The sequence below is a fragment of the Myotis yumanensis genome, unplaced genomic scaffold (assembly GCF_028538775.1).
Source record: "Myotis yumanensis isolate MYYU_CA2020_CCGP unplaced genomic scaffold, mMyoYum1.0.hap1 SCAF_7, whole genome shotgun sequence".
Lineage (NCBI taxonomy): Eukaryota > Metazoa > Chordata > Mammalia > Chiroptera > Vespertilionidae > Myotis > Myotis yumanensis.
This window is the reverse complement of record NW_027223758.1, coordinates 64199153-64226006: the sequence shown is the minus strand read 5'-3', so window position 1 is coordinate 64226006 and position 26854 is coordinate 64199153. Positions and strand designations below refer to the sequence as shown.

Sequence of the window (26854 nt, the reverse complement as noted above, 5' to 3'; positions counted from 1 at the left end):
ATGCTTTTGCATCGGATTGGATGGCTCCCTGATGTGGTTTCTTGGGAATCTTGAAATCTGGGCACAACACCTTCCCATAATGCAACCTGGTTATCAACGCGGAGCATTCTCTCCAAATGCTCTTCTCTGCACATTAGCAATCGCCCAGCACTATTAGTAGTAGTGGGTCTTACAGAAAAGGACGGCACGACACATACTGCTTCACCACTTACCTTTCTCTGATCTCTCTCTCGGTCATTTGTGCATGACTGATGTTTGTAATAACTGCTCTTTACTCCATTTTAGAGGGAGCTCATGTTTGAACTCCAGGAAAATAGTCCACACCCCCAAAATCAGAGCCCCTCACTGGCCAGCAGTGACACTGCAGTCGCTCCTCTTGGGGATCTGTCCATCACCCTCAACCTCAGCACCCAGAAAACAGCAGCTTTATTCATATCCAAAGATTTAAATAGCGAGAAACATGCGAACCTCTTAATGCCATTGACATTAAGATTGACATTAACAGCCCTAGCTGGTTTGGCTCAGTGGATAGAGCCTCGGCCTCCAGACTGAAGGTCCCAGGTTCAATTCCGGGTAAGGGCACATGCCGGGTTGCCGGCTCTATCTCCAGTCAGGAGTGTGCAGGAGGAAGCCGATCAATGACTCTCTCTCATCATTGATGTTTCTCTCTCTCCCTTTCCCTTCCTCTCTGATACCAATAAAAATAAATATATTTTTAAAAGATTGATATTAACATAAGAGAAAAGGGAAAACCAAACTTGTAATGCAACCATCACCAAAGACATGCTTGCCATTTCACGTCCCAGAGACAGGGCAGGTCCAGGCGAGCAGCCCTGCAGTGGAGTGTGACTGGGAAACCCTTCCAGATCTCTCAAACGCTCTAGAGTTTTCTCTCACCAAAGGCAACCCACTCCCAAAGCCTCCGTTTCCTCCCTGTGAACAGCAAGTTCCCACACACTCCACAAGCAGAGCTGGCGTGGAGCATCAAGCTGCTTGGTTACGTCTGCTGTCCAAGAGCCTACACGCCTGGCCCCGGCCAGAGGAACCCCAGCCTCTGCAGTTCAGTAGAGACACCGGTGAGAAGAGAGTGAGCTCTCGAACAGAGTTTCTTCAGAAACAAACACTGACCTAGAATTTTACTGGGAGATGTCATTTCAAAAGCCTTCTGAGGCCGCGCTCCCCCTCCAGGGAGCATTCCACGCCTTTCCCTCTCCCCTCTTCTTCCCCCACAGGCGTGCATCTCCTAAACTCTAAGGGACCCCACGAGACTGCAACCAGGGGAGCAATGGGCAGTGACAGCTTGTCTCAGGCTAAGCCCCTGAACCTGTCTCCAAGTCCGCCGTGGCTCATTTCTCTCCTATAACATGAATAGAGAGCCAAAGCAACCACCTAGTCTCCCTCCTGTTGCTTTATCGATCCTGAACCCTTCATTGTTTCCCTTCCCCAGCTTTAATAAATGTGCTCAAAAGAAAAGTAAAAGGCCTTCTGAGACTGACTACATCAATTGGCAACATTTGGCTGCCCAATAAGTTGGCCCAAATACTTTAATACATTTCATTAAGTTTACTGAATGTTGACAGAAAAAGTGATGTTCAGATTTGAAAATCTCTTACTAAAACAATTGATTTGTTATGTTTACCTTTAAAAGATTATTTCTTACAAAGTTGTTAATACTTGAACACGGTGGGACATTGAGAGCGGACATCGCAGTAAATCTGGCTGTTGCTCCACACTCTTCATGCCGTCCTGTAATAGAGAGAATCGCACCCCCATGCGGCCTAGGCCCCTCATGTGGGGCTTGCTGGGTGGTACGTTCTGGTCCATGAAATGTGGGTGGGAGTGACACTGACTAGTTCCATGCCAAGGCCTTAAGAGACATGGCACATGTCTGTTCGTCCTTCCACATCTCTACTCTCACCATGAGGAGAAGATGAGCTGATGCCTCTTGGCCGAGAGGAGAAACACAGGAGCTACCTGACCCCAACCCACAGCCTGGCCCTGACCCAGCAGTGCAGGTGAGAGGAACTGCACCCATTGCATCTCACCCACTTCACAGGGAGAAAGTCAAACGTGTGACTTTTGACTGCTGAGACTGAGGTTATTGGAAAGCTGATTAATATACACATAATTTTTAAATTTAAAGATTATTTGTAGCCCTAACCGGTTTGGCTCAGTGGATAGAACGTCGGCCTGCGGACTGAAGGGTCCCAGGTTCGATTCCGGTCAAGGGCATGTACCTTGGTTGCGGGCACATCCCCAGTGGGGAGTGTGCAAGAGGCAGCTGATCAATGTTTCTCTCTCATCGATGTTTCAATCTCTCTATCCCTCTCCCTTTCTCTCTGGAAAAAATCAATAAAATATATATTTTTAAAAAATAAAATGATTATTTGTATATCCTTTCTAGTAATGGTCCATGTCTTTTGCCTGTTTCTATTGCTGTGTTTTCTTACCACTATATAAAGCCCCTTTACATAAGAAATTTACAAATTTCCTGCCAGTCAATTTGTCATTTGACGATGGTTATGCTTTTTCACCCAGAAAAAATGTAACTTGCATGTGGTTGAATTTATCCATCTTCCTTATAGAATGTCCAGTTTTTGTTTCATATTTGGAAATTAATAACTGAAATTGTTTTTCCATATTTTCTTCTGGGACTTTATAGTTCCATTTTTAACATATGATTTATCAAGATCTTTTGGGATAACTCATCTTTCTCCCACTGATACCCACATTTACCAATACTAACTTCCTGTGTGCATTTGGATGTTGTTGCTGGAGTCCATTCAGTTTCACTGATCGCTCACACATCGGTCTCACCCAGGCTAGTTTAATTCCTGTTGTTAGGATTTCAAATGACCAATGAATTACACTGCCAGCTTCTTACCACAAGTTTCCATTGACAGATGAAGAATGAAATATGAGCTTCCTTGTTGCTATGTTGCTTCCTAACACTTCCTCTCCTGAGTTACACGGGCAGACCAGGCCCCCTGTAGCCCACTGACCTCAGGCAGAGGGAGGAGTGAGAGTCCTAAGGACTGATCACTTGGAGAGAGAAAGCCTAGAACTATTCCTCCCTGGGGGGTGAGGGCGGAGGTGAGTCTCCCCGCAACCTTCTTCCCTCCCGCCCTCTATCATGTCAGGAAACTAACACCTGAAGCCTCATTGCTGACCCCTGGAAGGACCAGCCTCCATTGTCACTCCTCCTTTCAGCCTTGCCTGGGTTGTTCGTGTACAGTGTAGTATTGTTCCATAGCAACTTTAGATTCCCTTTCCCACTTAAAAAAAACACCTTGTAGGTTTTATTATTGGAAAGGCATTAAATACAGAGATCAGTCTAGCAGGGGTGGGCAAACTTTTTGACTCGAGGGCCACAATGGGTTCTTAAACTGGACCGGAGGGCCGGAACAAAAGCATGGATGGAGTGTTTGTGTGAACTAATATAAATTCAAAAGTAAACATCATTACATAAAAGGGTACGGTCTTTTTTTTGTTTTAGTTTTATTCATTTCAAACGGGCCGGATCCGGCCCGTGGGCCGTAGTTTGCCCACGGCTGGCCTAGGGAGAAATGACAGATGTAGTTATTGGATCTTTTCCTTCAAAAGTAGGTTCTACTATAATGCAAAGTACACATTCCTAACAAGCCTCCCATTCACACACTAAATTAAGCCAATGGGAAAAGCAGCGCTTAGGGTCAACTACTTAAAATCTAAACAACTTTTTTTAACTAATGCAGTAATAATCGTTGTTACACCAATCCTCATAAAACTCTAGCACAGTTAAAAGGATGAATAAACATGAGATGAATGGGGGTCTCTAAGGTTGAGGCAAGAGCAAAGCAAGGGCAGGTGGAGAGCCGGTGGCAGACTCAACTCAGAACGCAGTGATGGAATAGACAGGTCTCCAAAGAAGACACACAGATGGCCAGGAGACACGTGAAAATGTCACTAATCATCAGAGAAATGAAAATCAAAACCACAATGAAATATCACCTCAAACATGTCAGAATGGCTACTGTCAATAAATCCACAAACAAGTGCTGATGAGGATGTAGAGAAAAGGGAACCTCTGTGCACTGTTAGTAGGAATGCAGATTAGTGCAGCCACTATGGAAAGCAGTAGAGAGTTACCACAGAAAATTAAAAATAGAACTACCTTATGATCCAGCGATTCCACTTTTGGGAATTTATCTGAGGAAACCCAAAACACTAATTCAAAAAAATATATGCACCCCTATGTTCATTGCAGCGTTGTTTCCAATAGCCAATATTTGGAAGCAACCCAAGTGCCCATCAGTAGATGAGCGGATAAAAAAAAGCTGTGGTACATTTACACAATGAAATAGTACTTGGCTGTAAAGAAGGAAATCTCACCCTTTGAGACAGCATGGATGAACCTGGAGAGTATTATGCTAAGTGAAATAAGCCAGTCAGAGAAAGACAAATACCATATGATTTCACTCATATGTGGAATCTAATGAACAAAATGTACTGACAGCAAAATGGAGGCAGACTCACAGACAGAGAGCAGGCTGACAGCTGTTGAGGGGGTGGACAGATTGAGCAAAAAAGAAAAAGAAAAAAAAGAAGAAACTCGTGGACATGGACAATAGTGTGGTGATTGTCTTGGGGAATAGGAGGAGGTGGAGGAGGGTATAGAAGGGATAAATCAGTGGTTCCCAAACTTATTTGGCCTACCGCCCCCTTTCCAGAAAAAATATTACTCAGCGCCCCCTGGAAATTAATTTTTTTTAAATTTTAATAGCAATTAAACAGAAAGATATATGTATTAATGTTTCTACCTTTTTAGTAAAATATAGTAAAGAAAGGTGTAAATTAGAAACATTGAAGTTTGAAATTATGAAACTATTTATTGAACTCAGAATAGAAAGGTAATACAAAAAAAGTTAAAACAAATGCACCTGTGGCCATCACCACCCCCTGGATCGCTGCAGCGCCCACCAGGGGGCGGTAGCGCCCACTTTGGGAATCACTGGGATAAATGGTGATGGATGGAGACATGACTTGGGGTGGTGAACACACAACACATTGTACAGATGTGTTGTAGAATTCTGCACCCTGAAACCTGTATAATTTTGTTAACCAGTGTCACCCCAATAACTTCAATAAACAGGAAGAAAATCACAGTGATGCCAGGGACGACGATGGTGGGCTTGCACCAGGTCTGGAATTCCCAGTGAGAGGGGCTGGGAGCCACCAGCGTGGGGGCGCAAAGCATTAGTTCTCAGGGGAAGCACTATCTGAGCCAAGCGTCTCTGAGTTACACTGTCACCACTGCGGTCTTTACCAGTCACACATGGTCTGACTCACGTTACAGATACACGCAGCGTGGGGAAGCAGGCGCAAGTCATTCCTCCTACTCAAGTCTCCTTCTGTCCCACAGTATGACTTTAAAGTTTCCTTCATATACATGTCACCCATTTATTCCTAGGTGTTTTATTTCTTCTTCCATTATATTTTCTGACTGCCCATTACTATTTTCTTATATAGAAAGGCTGCTCACATTACCGAATTCTCTTATCTGCACCAGCGCAATCAGGTGGCCTTCCGGGAACTTCACCACGTGACAGACACGGTATGAACAGTCGTGGCCTGCTCCTGACGGCAGCGCTTCTCCACGTGCACGATTTGCTTTTGGCCTGTGATATAAATAAATTATTATTATTATGTTAAACAAGGGTCCTTCCATTTCTGTTATATTATCCATATGCTCTTGATTATTTCCATTGAACTATTAAGACAGAAACCTCGTTGCTGCTGCATCCATTCGTTCAAAACGTATGAAACTCTACCAAGAGCCATCTGTACTCGATGCACTGAGGCTTCGGAGGTGAACCGGGAGCCCTGGACCTGCCCTCACGGCACTTCTGGCTGAGTGTGTGGACCTCAACTCAGGGCACTCAACAGAAAATTGTTCAACACAGTTCCCCATCTTCCCTGAGGACCTGGAAGGCAGGTAGGAACGAAAGGGGAGGTGTTAGCCCCATTCCCAGAGGGTGGGCTTGCCTGTGAAAGAGCAAGTGAGGGGAAAGCAGGCTGGAGAGGCGTGATCAGAAGCAAGTTACTCAAGTCGAGGGGATCACATGAGACCATGAATACTAGGAGGCGGGATCAGTGTGGGCCATCTTAGAAGCTGCCTGTCACAGCCACCACGTTACTTACTCTAATAATCCTTATATACAACACAACTACTTTTACAATGTCACAGGCCTGAATACCTGCTCATTCTCTTATCCAGACTAAGGTCATATAGAAAGTAGTATAAAAACACAAAAACAAGTGAACCAACCACCCTCTCTTTAAAATAAAACATATTTACTATTTGAACTGTTTATTACCACTACTTTGACTTGTCCTTGACCTGTTAACAATGACAGAGGAAGTAGTGCTATCAAACAATGTCCAAAAATGTGACCCTGTAGGATTGGAGGATTTAAGAAGAGGTCTGGGGCAGGAAGTCCACATTAATGAGACAGTGATACTACACAGGGGAACAGGCAGGAAGCTGGCCGGTGGTCGTGGGACTTCAGAGTGTGGCATTTTGAAATTCAGTAATAGCTGACCAGCTATCTAAAATGATACACTTTGGTTAAAGTTTGAAAAATAAATATTTTTGGATCCCAAATGAGTCTGCTGCTAGAATTTGGGAATCCACAGTATGAAACCTGTAGCTCTTAACCAGGTTGGGTATATAGACTGTGTCGTGGACAAGAATGTATCTTTAGACTGACACATTAGTTTTCACCAAATGGACATTTATTTTAAAAATCTCATCTAGGAAGATGCAGGGAAAATAGTTTTTCACTTCAAAACACGGTCTGCATCAAACCTTTATAAAGTACCACAACCTACCATGTTAAATATAAAAAGTTAGAAACTACTGAATTAAAAAGGGAAGAAAGCCATTTTAAAAAAAACAGCAGAACCCTAGCTGGTTTGGCTCAGTGGATAGAGCACTGGCCTGCAAACTGAAGGGTCCCAGGTTCAATTCCAGTCGAGGTCACATGCCTAGTTTCAGGCTTGATCCCCAGTAGGGGGCGTGCAGGAGGCAGGGATCAATGATTCTCATCATTGATGTTTCTCTCTCCCTCTTCCTTCCTCTCTGAAATTAATATTTTTTAAAAAATTAAAAGCAGTGATAACAAGTTTATATTTGTGAGAAACAGACCAATTTAATTCTTCCCAGAGATCTGTGTCCCATAAACTATATGTATTGTATACATATAAAATCATCCCCACCTCAGAGTTTAATTGAAGACACAAAACAGATGCCCTTTTATCCAGTCTCATTTCTGGGCTAATTAAATCAGTGATGATGCACATTAATCATCACCGAGTTCTACAGAACTTTAGGTCTTGCCTGGTTGTGTGTTACTGAATATGTTAACCCAGGCAGGGCATGCTAATTTGCCATCTCAGGGTTGCTTTACAACCAGAGAGAATAAAACTTTTAAGAGCAGAGATTTATCAGTTACATTTTCTCTAATTATTAGCTTCAATAACAGTTTCTATTATCTGCAACTGGCACTGTCAGAAAAACCAAGGTTAGGACCCGAGTTTGCGCATCTACACCAGGCATTCCCAGGGCAGCCTCTTCTGATGCTCAGCCTCACCCATGGCCAACTATCAACCCCCGACCCGTCCCCAGGGGCCTCCTGGATACCTGCAGGCTGCAGCCTCAGGGAGGCCTCCCCACCAAAAAGGGGTCCATGTCGGTAAGCTGTTGGGAATAGAGCAGTGATGGCGAACCTTTTGAGCTCGGTGTGTCAGCATTTTGAAAAACCCTAACTTAACTCTGGTGCTGTGTCACATATAGAAATTTTTTGATATTTGCAACCATAGTAAAACAAAGACTTATATTTTTGATATTTATTTTATATATTTAAATGCCATTTAACAAAGAAAAATCAACCAAAAAAATGAGTTCGTGTGTCACCTCTGACACGCGTGTCATAGGTTCGCCATCACTGGAACAGGGGATGACAGTGTATATAGAGCATTGAGGACATTACTTATTACATAGGAAGCACTCAATAAACATTTATCAGTTTTATTATGAGGGTAAAAGACACAAAACCTAGGGTTTTAGCTGAATAATTAGATGGATAGGGTGACACCTACTGAGATAAGGGAAGTTAGAGAACATGTTTGAGGCAGCGAGGGAACCCAAAGTTTGAGATGCCTACTCGATAACCAAGTGGAAATGTCCCCAGTTGGAAACGGATGGAAAGGAAGAGAAAGCGGCTTCTAGGTGAGAAGCTAACGAAAGGAAAGCTTATTCTGTAACCTTGCCTATGAGATGCTCTTACACATTAGATTACAGCCAGTGGTCTAGTTGCGTTAGCAGCGATGACCGATGGTAACGAATCTTTGGTTCACATCCAACTACTCTTAAAACTCTGAGCATCATGTTTCTGAAACAGGAAGGCATAGAAAGGCATATCCATAAAAGTACATCATCTATGAAAGGAGTCACAGTTCAAGTCTTTGCTTGTTTAAGCCTTCTTTTTTACAACCTCCTGAGTATCACCTAAAAGGCAAAATGATGGTTACATAGAAATGGAAACATTACATTTTTATTTTTTTAAATATATTTTTATTGAGTTCAGAGAATAAGGGAGAGGGAGAGAGAAACATCAATGATGAGAATCATTGATCAGCTACCTCCTGCATGCTTCCCACTGAGGTTCGAGCCCACAACCCAGGTATGTGCCCAGACCAGGAATCAAACCGTGACCCCCTGGTTCATAGGTTGATGCTCAACCACTGAACCACGCCAGCTAGGCAAAACATTACATTTTTTAAAAGTAATGCCAGTTTTAACATTTTTGAGGGTGACTTATCAAATAAATGCACATTCAAACATGAAGAGTTCTCACAATTGATGTACAACACCTAGAATTGGAGGACAGTATCAGTGAAACCAATAAGTACTTCAATTGTGAAAACTGTTATCACAATTTGTGTTTCTAAGCACGAGAAAAAAATGAGGTGAAAATAAGGAATTTGTTTTTCTATCTCAGGCTCACAGCCATTGGTTTTTTCTTGTGTGTTTTTTTTAAATATTTTTTTTTATTGATTTTTTACAGAGAGGAAGGGAGAGAGATAGAGAGTTAGAAACATCGATGAGAGAGAAACATCGATCAGCTGCCTCCTGCACATCTCCTACTGGGGATGTGCCCGCAACCCAAGTACATGCCCTTGACCGGAATCGAACCTGGGACCTTTCAGTCCGCAGGCCGACGCTCTATCCACTGAGCCAAACCGGTCTCGACAACAGCCATTGGTTCTAAACTGCTCCTGGGTTCAGTTCACCTAGGCAGCTTTTCACCCATTCTGCGCTGTTGCTGCTCCATCAGTAACATCCCACAGTGGTCACCGCACCCACCCCACAAATGCTCACAAGCTGGGATTCTGTTGCTCCAAAGGGGAAGCTGTTCGCTGAGGCTCAGAAATTTTTATCAGGAGACTTACTGGTAATGGTTGAGAAGCAGTCGAGCAGCATGTTCCTCCTGGGTGAAACCAGGTAACCACGTCACCTTCTCCGCCTCACTTCTTGCCGCGGCTCACGTCACATCGGAAGCATTTTTCTGACCGCTCAGTGTCTCACTGCCCTGATCTCAGGGTAAGTGTCTGCAGAGGGCCCTGCTACACGGTTCTGGAGCGCTTGTCCTGTCTGGCTTTACTTACAATAAATGCTATCTTAAAATACATCAACCTCTCCAATGTATTTGCATAAAATATGAAGACTTTTTCCAGTGGAGGAAAACAATTTCATTAAAAGTAAGCTTCCCTCTTTACTGAGGGAAATCAGCTTACGGGGCAGGAGGAAAGGGAAGGAATCTGTTAGGGGAGAGGAAACTGTGCAATGGAAGAGAAAAATCACAGAACCAACCCCGGAGCTTGGAAGTCATTAGAAGAAAGCGATGTTCTGATTTCTGTATGACATCATATAAAAAAGACAAGTTCAGTGAAAATTAACTTTATTTCTAGATATAGCAAAATAAAATATATACCATCTTTATTCAGAATATCATAATCAATTAAAAAATAGAATTCTCTTCTCCCATCAAAAATTAACTACAGTACTATAGGCTAGATACATGATATTTTAGTCACATCTTCAGTATTAGCTTCTCAAAACAACAAAAAATCTACTGTTTATACATCAAATATTTTTTATACATCGAATTTATCATACAAAATATATACAAAAGCATAATTGTAGTGTAGAAAAATGAAGTTATCAAAATATAACTTAGGCCATTTACTTTACACAATATGTGTTCTAGTTCATTTTTTCAAGAGCTTCACCAATTAGTCGAATAGCTACACTCTTGCCTTCATCAGTTTGAACAACAAGCAAAGCTTCAAATGTGCCCGCGGCCTTTGGTTTGAACTGCACGGGCATGTTGATGTAATGCTGGGCTCTGCAAAGAGAAAGGAAAATGTCAGCAGCTGATGCTGCGGCAACAAACCAGTCACCTGCACAATGCCTGGCAGAGAACCTGGTCCAGTTACACTCAACCTAAATGTATTTCTCATTTCTCCGATGTTATTATTTAATATAAAACTGGAACAAAGAGAGAAATCTAACATCTGATTCAAAAAGTACTGCATACGTATTCCTGGCTAACCAATAAAAGTAGGAAAGAGGAAATCAAAGTTCTGACCATTGTGTATGGAGCTTCCTAGTCCATCTGCAAAAGCAGGTGCCTATCTACCTAAGAAAGGATGAGAACACCCTATAAGCTACAGTTTACTCATTTGGTTAAACAGATGATAGAGTTAGTGCTTTACACACAGGTCTGTGGGGTTTTTTAAAAATATATTTTTAGCCCTAGCCGGTTTGGCTCAGTGGATAGAGTGTCGGCCTGCGGACTGAAGGGTCCCGGGTTTGATTCTGGTCAGGGGCATGTACCTTGGTTGCAGGCACAACCCCAGTAGGAGGTGTGCAGGAGGCAGCTGATCGATGTTTCTCTCTCATCGATGTTTCTGGCTCTCTATCTCTCTCCCTTCCTCTCTGTAAAAATTCAATAAAATATATTTTTATTGATTTCAGAGAGGAAGGGAGAGGAAGAGAAAGATAGAAACATCACTGATGAGAATCATTGATCAGCTGCCTCCTGCACGCCCCCTACTGGGGACTGAGCCCGCAACACGGGCATGTGCCCTTGACTGGAATCAAACCTGGGACCCTTCAGTCTGCAGGCCGACGTTCTACCCACTGAGCCAAACTGGCTAGGGCCACAAGTTTTTCTTATTCTTATCAAAGTTATACTGAGCTGCTGCTATGAGAGTTGATGCTGGAATTTGCGACACTACATATTTATCCTAAGTTCCATAATGACAGTTAATATGGATGAGAACTTTCTGGAAACTCGTGTTCAGAATAATAAGGAGCTGTCACTAATAAAGTATAAAAGTACTTTATTTATCTTCAAAGCATAAACATTTAGAAATATTCTAAAGTAATATGTTCAAAGAGTACATGTTCAAAGCAAACAAAATGTAAGTTATGATACTATTTCAAATGCTATTGTATGTAAATTGTTCCAATTTTACTGAAATTAAAAATATTTTCCCATGTTTCTAAGTTCTTTTAGATGCTATTAACATGACTACGCAGCTAGGGCTGCACAGAAAAGCAGTGTTCTAATGTATGACAGCTTAAAATTTTCTAGCACTGGAATGGTACGTCAACAAGTTCAACCCCTTTGCAGTTCCTAGCTCTATGTGTAAGCTCCGAGTACAGCACTGCTGTCTCAGGGACTCAGTAAAGACAGTCCAGAACGTTTGCTGAGTGGTTCGAGTTCTCTTAGAACAAAACATGTTTTTTAAATAGTCTCCTAATGCTAACATGAAAGACCTTATAATAATTAAAGATGAAGATAAAATTACTCTTCAGTGGTAAGTCCAACAGAACTTAAATAACAGGGACAAACAAGTTTGAGATTTCAACTTAAATGTAGAAAAAGAAAATTAGCAATGACAATTAGGAAATGAGGCCCTGATTTAAGAATAATATAGGGTATTTGAAGAATGACAACTGAAAAATACCATAATGAAAGTTTTCCCAATTAATCTGGAATACTAATTTTTGTCCAAATTAGTGAAAATTTAAATTGCTGATTCTCAGCACAGTAAAAATAATATTTCAAGCAGGAATCATTCTAAAGTTACTCACAAGATAATTGAAGTTGTATGTATGAAAGTGGCTGTCACAACACCGGGTAAAAGGAACTATATGTTAAGTCCAAAACACAAGGTGAAGTCTGGGTAGCCACACTGTGAAGCACATCAGGAGTCAGCCATGAAGTGCTTTCCCTGCGGCTCATCCCCTTTCTTATTTAAGAAGATCCCTGTGTTCACTGCTCGCTGGTGCTGCGGATGAAGATGAGGGGCTGCCAGAGAGGGAGGCCTCACAAGTCCTCACTCCCATGAGAAATCTTGATGTCCTGACAACAAATTCCTGCCCCAGGTAAGAACAGTTTGACTTATGATAAAACTCACCTCAAAGAATATTTTGAGTGCTTGACGTAGAAAGGCTCTCTGGGACTTAAAAACTTCAGCTGCAATTTAATATGAAATACTTTATGAAATTATACAAGTTAGATATTTGAACATAAATTTACATTTGCAAGTTTAAGTAGAGCCACAAAATTAGGTAAGACAATAAATGCTCATAAAGACACATAAATAGAGTCCTGGCCGGTGTGTTAAATGGTTAGAGCACTGCCTGCACACTGAAGGGTCACAGATTCGATTCCCGGTCAAGGGCATGCACCCGGTTGCAGGTTTGATCCCTGGCCCGGGAAGAGATGTGTGTGGGTGGCAACCAATCCATGTGTCTCTCTTACAATGATGTTTCTCTCTCTTTTTCTCCTTTCTACTCTCTCTGAAAATCAATGGGAAAAAAATCCTTGGGTGGGGATTAACAAAAAAAAGAAAAAAAAAAACACATAAAGGGGAATTTTAATATGTATTTACTCTAGTGTTATCCAGAAGTATGTTGTTATGATGGTACCGGACGAAAAGAAAAAGTTTTTTTAAAAGTATGAAAGCAAGTGCTAATTTTTTAATTTTCAGATAAACTTTATCTGATAAAGGGTCATGAACTTTCTATGAATTTCTTTATAAATATGGTATTAAGGCATTTTAAAAATTAACTCATTAGCCCTGGCCGGTTTGGCTCAGTGGATGAAGCGTCGGCCTGCAGACTGAGAGATCGCAGGTTCGATTCCGGTCAGGGACATGTGCCTTGGTTGCGGGCACATCCCCAGTGGGGAGTGTGCAGGAGGCAGCTGGTCGATGTTTCAATCTCTCTGTCCCTCTCCCTTCCTCTCTGTAAAAGAATCAATAAAATATATATTTTCTTAAAAATTAACTCATTATTACAACTTAGCTATAATCTAAAACATAAACTTTTAATTATCAGGAAAATGTTTATCAAATAATTGAATAATTTCTTTTTCTAAAACCCACAATAGTATTTCCAACTTACCGCGTGTGTAATAAAAGAATTATTTCGCAAGTTGACTTTTAAAGACCTTGATTCCCCAACTCTAGTCGGTAGAAACTGATACACATCTTCTGGGGCATAAACTCCACGGTAAGTCAAGTCAAGGTGTCTGCTTTAGAAACAGGTTTAAAAGTCACCAATTTAAAATCAAGTTATTTAAACAATTTAGACATACTAAGTTATGGACTAGTGCTTTAATTTGTATTTTCCCCTACAACGCACTTAGAAAGTAGTTTTGTAATGGCCATTTAACTAAGTTGTGTAAAGATAAAATGCTGACAGCAGGCACTCTTACAGAGCTACTGGGATTAGTTGCTATTAAACACAGGATGGCAGCACCACCTCTAACCCTCTTTCTCACTAAAGTCTTGCTCTCCAGTTAGCTCAAACCCAGCTTACAAAAGGTGGCCCTGGTCTATTTCACTGACTTCTCACAGTGTAGTCCACCGACAATCTCTATTTTTACAAGAACACAGACTAAATGTGACACAAGCTCTGCCTCTCGGCAACATATGATGGTAATGACTTCCTCTTGCCTTGGCTTCCAGATTCCACGCTATTGACTTTCACTTCTCTGGCCCCTCGTTAGTCTGTGCAAAATCATCTCTACTCCCTCCCCTCTAATGGCATGGTCCCACAAGGCGTGGCCATGAACATCCCGAACTGCTCACATGGACTCTCACTAGGCAATCCCATCTCAGGCGATCCAGTGACCTCACAGCAATGTGACTCCCAGATCTGGTTCTCAGCTCAGATGGAATCTCTGGGCAGCATATCCAATCTCCTCATAATTATCTTCTTACTAGAGGCCCGGTGCACAAATTCGTGCATGGGTGGGTCCAGCCGGCCTGCCCGCCCCAATAGGGCCAATCGGCCAGGCCGGCCTTGGGGAGGGACTGCGGGCAGTTGGCCAGCCGGCCCCGCCCCCTGGTCAAACTCCTGGTTGAACTCCCAATCGAGGGGACAATTTGCATATTAGCCTTTTATTATATAGGAAGACTCCATAAATACAGAATAAACTTGTGCCCTTTCTCCTCAAATTTAATCCTCCAGATATTTTCTGCTAGGGAATGGTATCTGGGAGCTGACCTTGACCCCCTTTTTTCTCATGCCTTTGTCTAATCCATCACTGAGTCCTTCAAACTTCCTTGCTATATAATTAAAAAGTGTCCATATCTCATCATTTTCCTTGACAATATCTGAGCCCTGGACTGTGTAACAATACCCTCTGACTTTTTTCACTGCTTGTATTCTTTCCTCCTTCAAAGCAGCCCATACTACAGCCAAAAGGATTTTTCTGTAAGTAGTTGAATCTCATCATGTCATTCAATGGTTTCTAGCAGCATTCAAGATAAACACCAGACACATGAGGCCGTGTGTGGTCTGCATGCACTCTTCCCACTTCCCTCTGGAGCCTCAGCTCATAGCGCACCCCCTCCTCTGTCCTCTAGGCCTGCGGGCTGCTTTTAGTTCCTCCAGGGCCAACAATCCCGCCACCTGGTCATTTACACAGTCCTCTTCACCCAGGACATTTCCATTTATTCTCAACGTAAAGGTTCCATTTTAGGGAGGTTCTTCTCAGATATATGTCCCCGTGTTTCCCATTTATTTCCTCCCAGTCCTTTCCACAGGTTGTAATCAAGCCTGTTAAGTGTGATTATTTGTGATATGGCTCCTCCTCCAGAAGGTGAAGTCTGTGGAGGCAAGAGCTAGGGCAGTTCTGCTCACTGTCTTATCTCCACCACCCAGAATGCAGTGAGCACCCAGTCAGTAAGCATGAGATGAGCGAATGAGTAAATAGCACAGAGACTGTGATAAGAACACATTCTTTAAAGGTTTCTAATTTCTTACAAATTGCATTACTTAGTCCTACTAGAAATAAACGACCGCATTTATAGTAAATTTAGCAGGTATTTATCATATTCCTACAAGCATCTTCCTGCAGAACTAACTTAGACCTAAATATTAGTTAAGGATTATTAGAAACATTTTCATTAGGTAAAATACTTAAATATTATCATTCAAGTTGTGTAAGCTGCTGGTATAAAATATACATCCTTAAAAGTTTTTAAGGATCTACTTTCATAGATTTTTAAAAATCTCTTTTGGAATATAAAATGTACAACCACTTTAGGAAAACTATTTGGCAGTTTATTTTAATGTTAAATATATGTTTATCATATGACCCAGCAATTCTATTCTTAGATACTTTTACCTCCACCAAAATGAAAAAATATGTCCACAAAAGACACATACAATGATGTTCACAGCACCTTCATTCATAATGGCCCCAAATTAGGAGACACCCAAATGTCAACAGGAAAATGAATAAATAAATTATGACATGTTCATACAATGGAATACTAAACAAAAAGGACCAAACTACAGATATACACAACAACACGAACGAATCCCCCAAAAATGTATGTTAAGTGAAAGAAGCCAGATAAAGAGCGCATATGTATATGAAATTCAACCAACTAACCTATGGCAATAGATTAGAACAGGACAAACCTTGGGGTGAGGGTGGAAGTTAACTGCAAAGGGACACAAAAGAACTTTCCACTGGACAAAAAATAGTCACTATCGCAATTGGAGTGGTAGTAACACATGTAAGCTCATAGGTGAAGTCACTGAGCATTTTACTGGATCTAATGACACCTCTATAGAGCACCAGGGAACACTTGTAAGAATGACAAAACAACATACCCAGGTATGGGAGCAGGAGCTTCTGACACAGCTTGTCTTCGGGGCTTAACTAGATTATCTATTTTAATAAGAGTATTTGTAGAAACACATGAATTTTCAGGCTCATTTTCTGCTTTGACACTCTGTATAAAAACAAAGCACAGGGTGTGGGAGAAGAAATAATAGTCTAGGAAAATATAAGGACATTTACGGTTTTTAATTCTATTTCCTTCACAATTTTTAAAAAGGAGACTTAAGATTTTTAAAGTATCTAAATCAAAAACTCTATACTTTACTTTTCACTGCTCAGATTCTTACACACACACACACATACACACACACACACACACACACACACACACTCTATCTAATCAAGTTAGAGATTTCATAAAGTCAAACCCAGACTTCAAACATGCCAATCAATAGAGATAAATGAGAGAACAGGATTGGGAACCAAGATGGCAGCATAAGGTATAAACCTGTGCGTGCTGCCCCCACAACAACATTGAAACTACAAATATAAGACAAAACAGCTATCATCCAGAACTACGGGAAAGCTGGCCGAGAGGAAGTTCTACAACTAGAAGGAAAGAAAGAAGCGCATTGAGACCAGGTAGGAGGTGCAGAGGTGCCAAGAACAGAGGTACAAAGGCACGCGTGAGGCGGGCTGCACCTGGATGTGCGGTTTTTTTCAATCAGAAGGAGATACAAGCTCTCGAATGCACTGAGCTCATTTAAGGCGAGATTCTGGGGTCCCAGACTCCTACAGGGAGAAACTGGACTGCCTTGCAGCGGGTTGGAAAGCGAGGGTGGCTTTCTCGCAGAGCTGCTCGTAGGGATCATTGTTGCTGTGGGGGCGCAGGACGAGGGGACGCAGAGGCATCAAGTAGCTGAGACGGCTGACGACAGCCATTTCTGTGTGCTCCACCCTGGTGATTCTCTGAGACCCCACCCCACTCAATTTACATCCCCACCCAAGCTGTGCACAGCAGTGCAAAGGAATCACCTGTGCTTTTGCAGCCTAACCCAACAAACTGCAGCTGGTCAGAGAGCACCAAAACTTCCAAATCCCAAACAAAGAGGAGAAATCTGCTAAAATCGCTGTAGCTCCTGCTGGGTGGACTCACACAGTGTTTGACTTGGAGATCCAGGAGCCAGGGTACCCCTGGTCAGATACCAGATTTCAACTCCTCACATCCATAAGGGACACACTCAAGAAGCAGACTCAGTGAGCACCAAAGCCCCACTGAAGCAAGTCCTGCCCCATAAGGGTGTCTCCAGCACAGCAGTTCTTCCATTGTAGACACAGCAGGTCCTCTCAGTCAGCCAAAAATGCGGAGACAAAGAAACGTGTCACAAATGAAAGAAATGGAGGAAAGCAAACTAATGGAGGAGATAAGAGTTCAAAACCACGGTTATAAGGTTACTCAAGAATCTTCCACGAACCTTCGAGGAACTTAGTGAGACCTTCAAGGATCTTAATGAGAATGCCAAAAAAATGGAAAAGGATCAGTCAGAAATTAAACATACGCAGACTGAAATTAAAAATAGTATACAGAGATCCAAAAGCAGACTAGAGGATCCCAAGAATCAAGTCTAAGATTTGAAATATGAAGAAGCAAAAAACACCCATCCAGAAAAGCAAAACGAAAAAAGAACCTAAAAATATGAAGATAGTGTAAGGAGCCTCTGGGACAACTTCAAACATACCAACATCCGAATTATCGGGGTGCCAGAAGAAGAGAGAGAGCAAGATACTGAAAGCCTATTAGAAGAAATCATGACAGAAAACTTCCCCTACCTGGTGAAAGAAATAGACTTACAAGTCCAGGAAGCGAAGAGAACCCCAAACAAAAGGAATCCAAAGAGGACCACACCAAGACACATCATAATTAAAATGCCAAGGGCTAAAAACAAAGAGAGAATCTTAAAAGCAGCAAGAGAAAAACAGTTAGTTACCTACAAGGGAGTACCCATACGACTGTCAGCTGATTTCTCAACAGAAACCATGCAGGCCAGAGGGGAGTGGCAAGAAATATTCAAAGTGATGAGTAGCAAAGAACCTACAACCAAGATTACTCTACCCAGCAAAGCTATCATGTAGAATTGAAGGTCAGATAAAAAGCTTCACAGACAAGAAAAAGCTAAAGGAGTTCATCACCACCAAACCAGGATTATATGAAATGCTGAAAGATATTCTTTAAGAAGAGGAAGAAGAAGAAAAAGGTAAAGATAAAAATTATGAACAACAAAGTGACAACAAATAAACCACAACAAGTGAACCTAAAAATTAAGTCAGAATAAACTGGTGAATATAATAGAAGCAGGGGCATAGAAAGGGAGTGGACTGACAATTCTTGGGGGGAAGGGGGTGTGGGGGGTATGGGAAGAGATTGGACAAAAATCTTACACCTATGGATGAGGACAGTGGCAGGGGGTAAGGGCATGGGGTGGGGTGGGAACCAGGTGGAGGGGAGCTATGGGGGAAAAAAGAGGAACATCTGTAATAATCTAAACAATAAAGATTTATTTATTTAAAAAAAAATAAAGATAAATGAAAAAATTAAGATAAGGCTATATAGCAGAATTAATGAAATTAGAATAATATCAGGAAAATATTCTGCATTTTCAGGCCAGTTTTTCATGTCAGTTTCACTTATATTTTCAATATACACACACAATAATTTAATTAAATTTAGTGTAATACTCACTTGTCCAGAAAGTTGAAATCTCAAGGTATGTTTCATGTGAGGCTCTGTCAGGGGGTGACATTCAACATCCCAAAACTGGGCATAATCCCCTTTATCTCTGGGCAAAAATGTAACAGAGACCTATAAAACAATACATCCAGGAGAGAAGTTTAGACACTGAATCTTACACACATGTAGTTAAATTACCAACTGAAAGTGTTGGCATGAAAAATTAAAGGGAAAAACTTGCATTGGCTAGTTTTTCCCCTAATTAAAAAAGAATTTGAACAATTGTGCTTTTAGTAGGCTTGTTACTGTACCAGATCCAAAATATATTTTTCTTTAAGGCTTAATGTAACATATTCCTAAAAATGTAAATTTTCTTAATTAAAAAAAAAAAGTCATCAAAAATTTTATGTGAGTCCTAGGCATGTGCTGTACCTATGGGGCCAGCTGCATACATTTCCACCCATTCTGGGGCAGCAGCCTTGGTACATGGGTGTCCCTAATGAACTATGAGGAGTGACCCTGCCAATAACATTGTGCCCCTCCCTTTTTCCCAGGCCCTCAATCTGCTAGTCCCAAAGCCTTGAACTAAATGCAAGTGGATACAGAAAGTCTTCTCCTGGCATGTTAGGGCAGCAGGACAAGGGCTGCCCAGTGTGTCCAAGCAGAGTTGAGCAGACCCTGCCTGCCCTGCCTAATGCTGAAACCAGGGGGAGCTGGAGATGCCCGGGGGTCTCCCTAGGTGGGGGTTGTTGGAGGTACAAGTGGGGAGGGATCTTGCTGGGGCCGGCCTTGGTGTCCACCCTGCCCTGTGCAGTACTTACTGCTAAATTATTGTCTACCATACCACTAAGCATGGGCCAGGCCCTGTGAATTATTGCTGCACACAGCGTATGCTTATGCTATATAAGGTTTTCTTTATTTTGTATGTGATCAATAAATACCTTTTAAAGAGAAAAAATTCTAGAGATGTAGATCTAAATGAGGAAGGTCCAACTCCAGACACACACTGTGTTCACTGCAATGCTTATACCCTCTGCTGGCCTAGTGGTAAAGGACTAAGCCCAGCACACAGTCACTGACTGGAGAGGAATGAAAGGACACAGAAAATGCAAAGGAAAGGTGCATAACAGGAGGTAGAAAAGACAAGCACCACTATGCTACATACTAGCAGCTTTTCTTATGATTAACTTCAGAACATCTGACGACCATTTACACTGACCATACAACTCAAAGTTATAGATACGAACTGTATGCATACAATCTGTAAAAAGCTCAATAATGAGAAAGTTGTAATATTTTAAAATGGTGTTTTATAAAGTTTACCAGCATTAACAATGAACTTTATCAAAGAATTCAGTGTGAAAAATACTGACTACTAGTCAGGGTGACAATGAATCAGTATTTGAGCCTGAACTTAACATTAAAACGCTTATGTGACCTAATTTCTGTCACTATAGATCATAAGTGACAATGCGGCCAGCAAGCCTAGAGCATGGCGGCAAAGGCAGAATACTGATCGAAATGAGGTCAAGATTAGTGAGTTATACTGTTAAAGATGCTTTGGACATTTAGAAGATTAAGAAAGAAGACAACCATGTCCTAAATGATGAAAATATACAAACTATCGGGAACTACAGGGGGGCAGTACCATGAATTAGACAAATCCTACTTACACCTCCTTCCAACACCAAAAAAATAGAGAGAGAAAACCTAATATTATTGCATGTCACACAGTGGGAACATAATGGGCACTTTAACATTCATTCGCTCAAAAAATTGTCTGATGCTTCAAAAAATTATTGTGTGCATCTTTTAAGAATTAGGTTGTAACTAATTTTTCCCTCTTCTGGAACACTATTATATACACCAATAATTGTGCTATTTGGTAATGCTTCCATAAATGGTCCCAGAACGATGTGCCTTGTTCCCCTGGCCCCACCTTAAGCTAAGAAACCAGACCTAAAATTCATTGACAAATGTGATCTGACAAGATGATATGTGTTGCTCTTGGCCAGGATATACAGTATGAACACAACAAAAATCACGGAAGTTACATTTCTATGTTAAATATCGTGTGAAAAATTCCTGGGAGACAATCTAATTCTGTACCCTCCTTTTTCTTTTTTTACAGTTTTACTGAGATATAAATCCACATACCATACAATTCCCCGGTTTCAACAGGTTTTTAGTGTATCTCCAGAACTGTGTAACCATCACCACGAAGCTATTGTCTAAATTAGCACTACTTGAAGTAGGTTCTAAGTACTAGCAGCCTGCAGACATATGAAGTGCTTATATCAGAATGTACATCAATCCCACGACCAAGCATGGTATTTTGTTTTGCTATTAGGGAGCAAGACTTTCTGCTGCAGGAAGCAATCCACTAACTTGTGTAAGCATCTTCTCCTGTGGCGGCCTGGCTGTGAGCAGCACTGGTCTAGGTGAAGCAAACGGCTCTGCTGGAAACACAGGAGACACTCCTGGCCAACACTAGCTGGCTGTAAAACCATGTCAACACTCACCTTTTGGGTGCCATGGCTTTCCATTATTCCCGAAATAGGAGAACATCTGAATGCTGCATAAGTAGCTCTAAAAACATCTCCACTTTCATCGACTGCCTACAAAGTAATCATTTAAACAAGCGCATGAAAAAAAATGTAAGAAAGGCCACGGTGTTCTAAACAACACACACGACAACACTCAATTCCAGCATGGCCCACTGGCAGAGCTTACTTGCAGTATACAGTAGGCTAACACTCGGTGGCAAACAGCATTCAATTCTGCCTCCTGCACTAGCTCCCACTGGTGGCAAACACACAATGGTACACAGAACCTAGGAGAGAAAAGTGTGCGTGCACGAGCACACACACTCTGTTCCATTCTATAACAAAATTTTTTCTATTTTTCAAACTAAAGTTATTTCAGATAAAAATCAGGCTGTAGGAGATAGCATTAAATGGAGCAAGTACATTTTTCACATACATTCTCTAATTTGACTCTCAAAACCACCTTGCAAAAAAGACAGGGGCAGGTATTAGCCCAACCTGTAGAGAAAATCAAGTAAATGAATTAGGAACAGAAAGTCAATAATCTCAACCTATATTTATAATTCAACCTTTGAAACACCCTCCCTAAAGTTCAAACAGTAAAACAAGTATAACAGCAGCAATGATTACTGACCTTGACATAAGGTGGAGCTAAAGATGACAGATACCACTTTACTTCTGTGTTACCATGATTCTGAAGTTCCAGATAATTTTCTAAAAGGAACACATGTACAACAACTCAGTCTCTTGGAGAGGTAAGTAAATAAGCAGATTATTGTGATAATTACTATGACTGCCTCATCATAGAGAAAAATATAATCATTAGATCCCTAGAGAAGCCCTACAGGAACTACAGTACTTTCTAACGAAATCATGTTTGACAGTATCTTAACTTGGATTTAATCAAAGTGCAATGCCAAGCTACTGAAAGGCTTAATTTTAAGCAAGAGAGCAATAAAGTGATTTCCATGATTAAGAAATGACTGGCTGCAGTGGAGGAGAGACGGCAAGGGGTCAGAGTGAAAGAAGGAGCCCTGGTCAGCTGTCACTGCAGCATGCGGTTGAGATGATGCATGAGTAACTTGAACTGCAGCAACGAGAGGAAAAGCAGTGAGCAGATACGGGATTTATTTTGAAGACAGACTGTAAAGGACTAGCTCATGGACTGGATAGGAGGGAGGGAAGGAAAGGAAAGGATAGCAGCTTCCACCCGGCCGGCATGGCTCAGTGATTGAGCGTCAACCTACGAATCAGGAAGTCACGGTTCAATTCCCGGTCAGGGCACATGCCCGGGTTGTGGGCTCAATTCCCAGTGGGGGGCATGCAGGAGGCAGCCAATAATTCTTTCTCATCACTGATATTTCTTTTTTTTAAAATATATTTTATTGATTTTTTACAGAGAGGAAGGGAGAGATAGAGAGTTTGAAACATCGATGAGAGAGAAACATCCATCAGCTGCCTCCTGCACACCTCCCACCGGGGATGTGCCTGCAACCAAGGTACATGCCCTTGACCGGAACCGAACCCGGGACCCCTCAGTCCGCAGGCCAACGCTCTATCCACTGAGCCAAACTGGTCAGGGCTCATCATTGATATTTCTATCCACTCTCCCTTTCTCTCTGAAATCAATAAAAATATATTTAACAAGAAAAGAAAGCAACTTCCGGCAATCTGGCTCAGCAAAATGAGCAGAGAGTGGTGCCATTACTGAGACATGGGTGAGGTTGAAGCAGAAGCAGGTTTCGTGGGTGAAACAAGAGCTGTTTTTGTGAGAGGCCCACATGCAGAAGCTGAGCAGGCGCCTGGTGTGTACACCTGGGGCACAGAGAGAGCGGAGAAGAAAGGGGGCACAGGCAGGTCCAGGAAGAGTTGTCAGCAGTGGAACCTGAGAAAGTGTGTGCGAGGCAGGGACAAACCAAGAGAGCTTCCAAGGAGGAAGTATTCCACGGAGGAAAGAGAGGTTGACAGTACTGAGAGGTCAAATTATAGTCACATGGCAGAGACCCTGGATTTGACCTGGATAGGAGTGGGTTCAGGACACGGTGGTAGAGCATCTAAACCACCTGAGGAAGTGAAGGTGGGAACATCATCATTGCTCTAGGAAAGGGTGCTGAGGAAGCAGGTAGCTGCGCAAGGCTGCAGAGGGCACTTCTTAAATAGGTGCAAGTAGAGCTCATTGTGTGCTAATGGAAATCTAGCAGCAAAGAGGAGAAAACTGATGACACAGGAGAGAGATAGAGCTGAAGGAAGTCCCTGAGGAGGCAAGAACAGATATGGACCTAGATTCCAAGCAAAAGGGTTCATCTGTGATGGAAACAGAAGCCTTTCATTTAGCCTCATGGCTTCTATATTTTCAATGATCTGTGAGGCAAAGCCAAGAGTTAGAAAGAGTGACAGAAGGAACAGGGGAGGACACGGGAGTAGGATCTTTAAGAAAGGAGCTGTTGCCCGGCTGGCGTGGCTCAGTGGTTGAGTGTCAACCTATGAACCAGGAGGTCAGGGTTCGATTCCCAGTGGGGCGCATGCCTGGGTTACAGGCTCAATCCCCACTGTGGGACGTGCAAGAGGCAGCCGATCAATGATTCTCTCATCATTGATGTTTCTATCTCTCTCTCCCTTCATCTCTGAAATCAATAAAAATATTTTTTTTTAAAAAAGAAAGGAGCTGTTAAATACTGTTAGAGATGTGAAGGACACATACTAAGGAGGGCTGGGAAAGAGCCTAGTGTTGTTGATCTGAGAGTTGAGCTCATGAGTCAGCCAGCATGTCATTTTCTCCAGCAATGTTCTGCTGCTAAGGTATGAACATGGAGTAGGTAAACAATTGGTTTTAACATGGGCTAGAATTTTGCCAGACAGGAATGTCGGGGGAGAGGGGCACAAGGAAGTTAAGAATGTGAAGCAGTAATTATAATAGACCACAGAATTCAAGGAGGGTTATCAGAGAAGCGGGATGTGAGTAGGGTGATGGAGAGTGGAAAGGTAGTAGGATCAGTAGCCTGGAGGTCTGAATGAGGTCAAACAACTAATGTAATTCCTAGAGTAAGTGAGCTGGAAAGACAGGAGCGTGATGTTCAGGAAGTGACAAGCTTGAAACTGAGAGAGAAAATATGGCATAGCTATTGGTGATGACAAAATCTAAGAGGGGACTGAAAGTAGGAAACTGAGCTTAAGTGGAAGACAAAATCAATGAAAGAGACCAGGAGCTAGAGGGCCAAGTGACAGATGGTCCCAAATTCTTTCCAATAGGTCCCACGTATAATCCTAGTCCTTCAAACTGAAGAGAGAAAGAAAGAAAGAAAGAAAGAGAGAGAGACACAGACACACACGCACACTGACTCTCAAAGTGACATCAGTGACAGAGCAAGGCTCTACCCACTTTCCTCTCTTCTTCAGCTAACTTATTTGCAACTAGAGGCCCAGTGCACGAATTTGTGCACCATTGGGGTCCCTCGGCCTGGCCTGTGGGATTGGGCCAAAACCAGCTCTCCGACATCCCCCGAGGGGTCCTGGATTGTGAGAGGGCACAGGCCAGGCTGAGGGACCCCACCAGTGCACGATCGGGGCTGGGGAGGGAAGCAGGAGGTTGGCCAGCTGGAGAGGGACCACAGAAGGGCTCCAGGGCGTGTCCAGCCTTTCTCACTCAGTCCCAATCGGCCAGACCCCAGCAGCAAGCTATCCTACCAGTCGGAGCGTCTGCCCCCTGGTGATCAGTGCACATCATAGCGAGCAGTTGGGCGGACTTAGCATATCATTAGCATATTATTGATTGGTTGAACAGATAACTGGACAATTAGCATATTAGGCTTTTACTATATAGGATTCTAGTCAAAAATCTAGTGAGAGTTGGAAAAGGATGGTTCTGACCATATAAAATCAAATAAAGTCAGCATGTAGTTTTCTCCAGCAATGTAAGACTCTTGGAATACACAGATTTATTAAATGCCTTATAGTTATGATTTTTAAGCTCCCCCAAATCCATCTCATCGTTGAAATGATTTCCAATAATTATGTGATTTTGTCCTGAAGGGAGTAAAATTTTGTACCTATCACTAATATATGGTTAACTAAGAGTACTACACGCACTCAATATGTCAGTAGACATTTGAATTAAATAATCTTGTGATACCATACCTGAAGTTTCACCAGGTTCTGTTGTAGGAAAAGTAACAGTCTTATTTCTTATCTCAACTTTTGTGGAAGGTGGCTTTGTCATTGGTTTTACAAGATGTCTAGTTAAAGGCTCAGTAACTGGAAAAGGGATTCCCAATGGGTTGGAGGCCAAACGAGTGAGAAGTTCTGCTTGAGTCAGGTCTTCTCGAATTTGAACTTTCACAATTTTCTGAAATGAGCCAAATAAAGGGATAAGACACAAATGTAGCTGCAACTTTTTAAAAATATATATATATTTTATTGAATTTTTGCAGAGAGGAAGGGAGAGGGATAGAGAGGTAGAAACATCAATCAGCTGCGTCCTGCACACTCCCGACTGGGATGTGCCCACAACAAGGTACATGCCCTTGACCGGAATCGAACCAGGCCGACGCTCAATCCACTGAGCCAAACTGGCCAGGGCGATAGCTGCAACTTTTAAAGAAACAACTCTTATTTTTAAGTCATGGTGAGAAAAGTAGTGCCATACGAAATAACTTGATGAATTTATAAATTAAAATTTATTCAGATCAAAATAAATCTTTGACTTTATCCCCTGTCCCTGAACTCCCCATTTTTCAAAGCAAATTTTATAAACTAATAATGGCTTCTAGGCCCCACTCTCCATTCCTGCCCCCACCCAGGGAAATCATTCAGATCACTAATGGAAAATCTCTGCACTAAACACTCTATGTGAATAAATCTAGTTGGGCTGAAAGAGCAGACACCTTCATATCACTTCTGAAATGTAAGTGCTAATAAGAATTACAACACTTAAGATACAACACAAGTTAAGAGAAATGTTGCTCAAAAAAAAAAAAACATTAACAAGTACCTTCTGTCCATTGTCACAGTGAATATAGATCAAACCACTCCATGGGAACATTGATTGTTTTGTGGATGAGGAGGAATTAGGGCTCACAAGAATCTGTAGCTTACTCCTTAAGAAAAGAATGTCATAATGAAAACCAAGAATATCCTACACTTTAATAACAAGAACAACAAGAGTTATAAATACTATCCTATCAATAACCAACTATTTCCTTATTGCTCAGAAAGAGCAGATAACAGAGGTGAGCTCCCATGCACATCTGATTTTGCATCAGCTCCAACTCTGTGACTAACAAAAAGTTAAGTAGCATGAAACCCTGAACCTAAAGGCAAACTCCCATGAAAACAGACCATACCGTAGAAATACCATTTAAAAAGCAATTCGAAATTAAAATATT

At 41.9% G+C, this 26854-nt stretch overlaps 1 protein-coding gene across 4 annotated transcripts in view; it reads right to left on the bottom strand.

Annotated features, from left to right (window-relative positions):
- Positions 1-10040: 10040 nt before the first annotated feature.
- The window catches only part of CEP192 (centrosomal protein 192), a 99045-nt gene continuing 82231 nt past the window's right edge, over positions 10041-26854 (bottom strand). Inside the window, exons 38-47 of one of the 4 annotated variants that reach the window (XM_070420704.1) lie at positions 26461-26566; positions 25608-25815; positions 22108-22187; positions 21661-21729; positions 21450-21545; positions 18940-19059; positions 16250-16371; positions 13523-13652; positions 12532-12590; positions 10041-10448 (exon numbers count right to left, since the gene is read on the bottom strand). In XM_070420704.1, the coding sequence (XP_070276805.1) occupies positions 10307-10448; positions 12532-12590; positions 13523-13652; positions 16250-16371; positions 18940-19059; positions 21450-21545; positions 21661-21729; positions 22108-22187; positions 25608-25815; positions 26461-26566 (1132 nt within the window). In that variant the 3' untranslated portion in view covers positions 10041-10306. The remainder of the gene's footprint in view (positions 10449-12531; positions 12591-13522; positions 13653-16249; positions 16372-18939; positions 19060-21449; positions 21546-21660; positions 21730-22107; positions 22188-25607; positions 25816-26460; positions 26567-26854) is intronic. The other 3 variants (XM_070420705.1, XM_070420706.1, XM_070420707.1) reach the window with 3 other exon arrangements.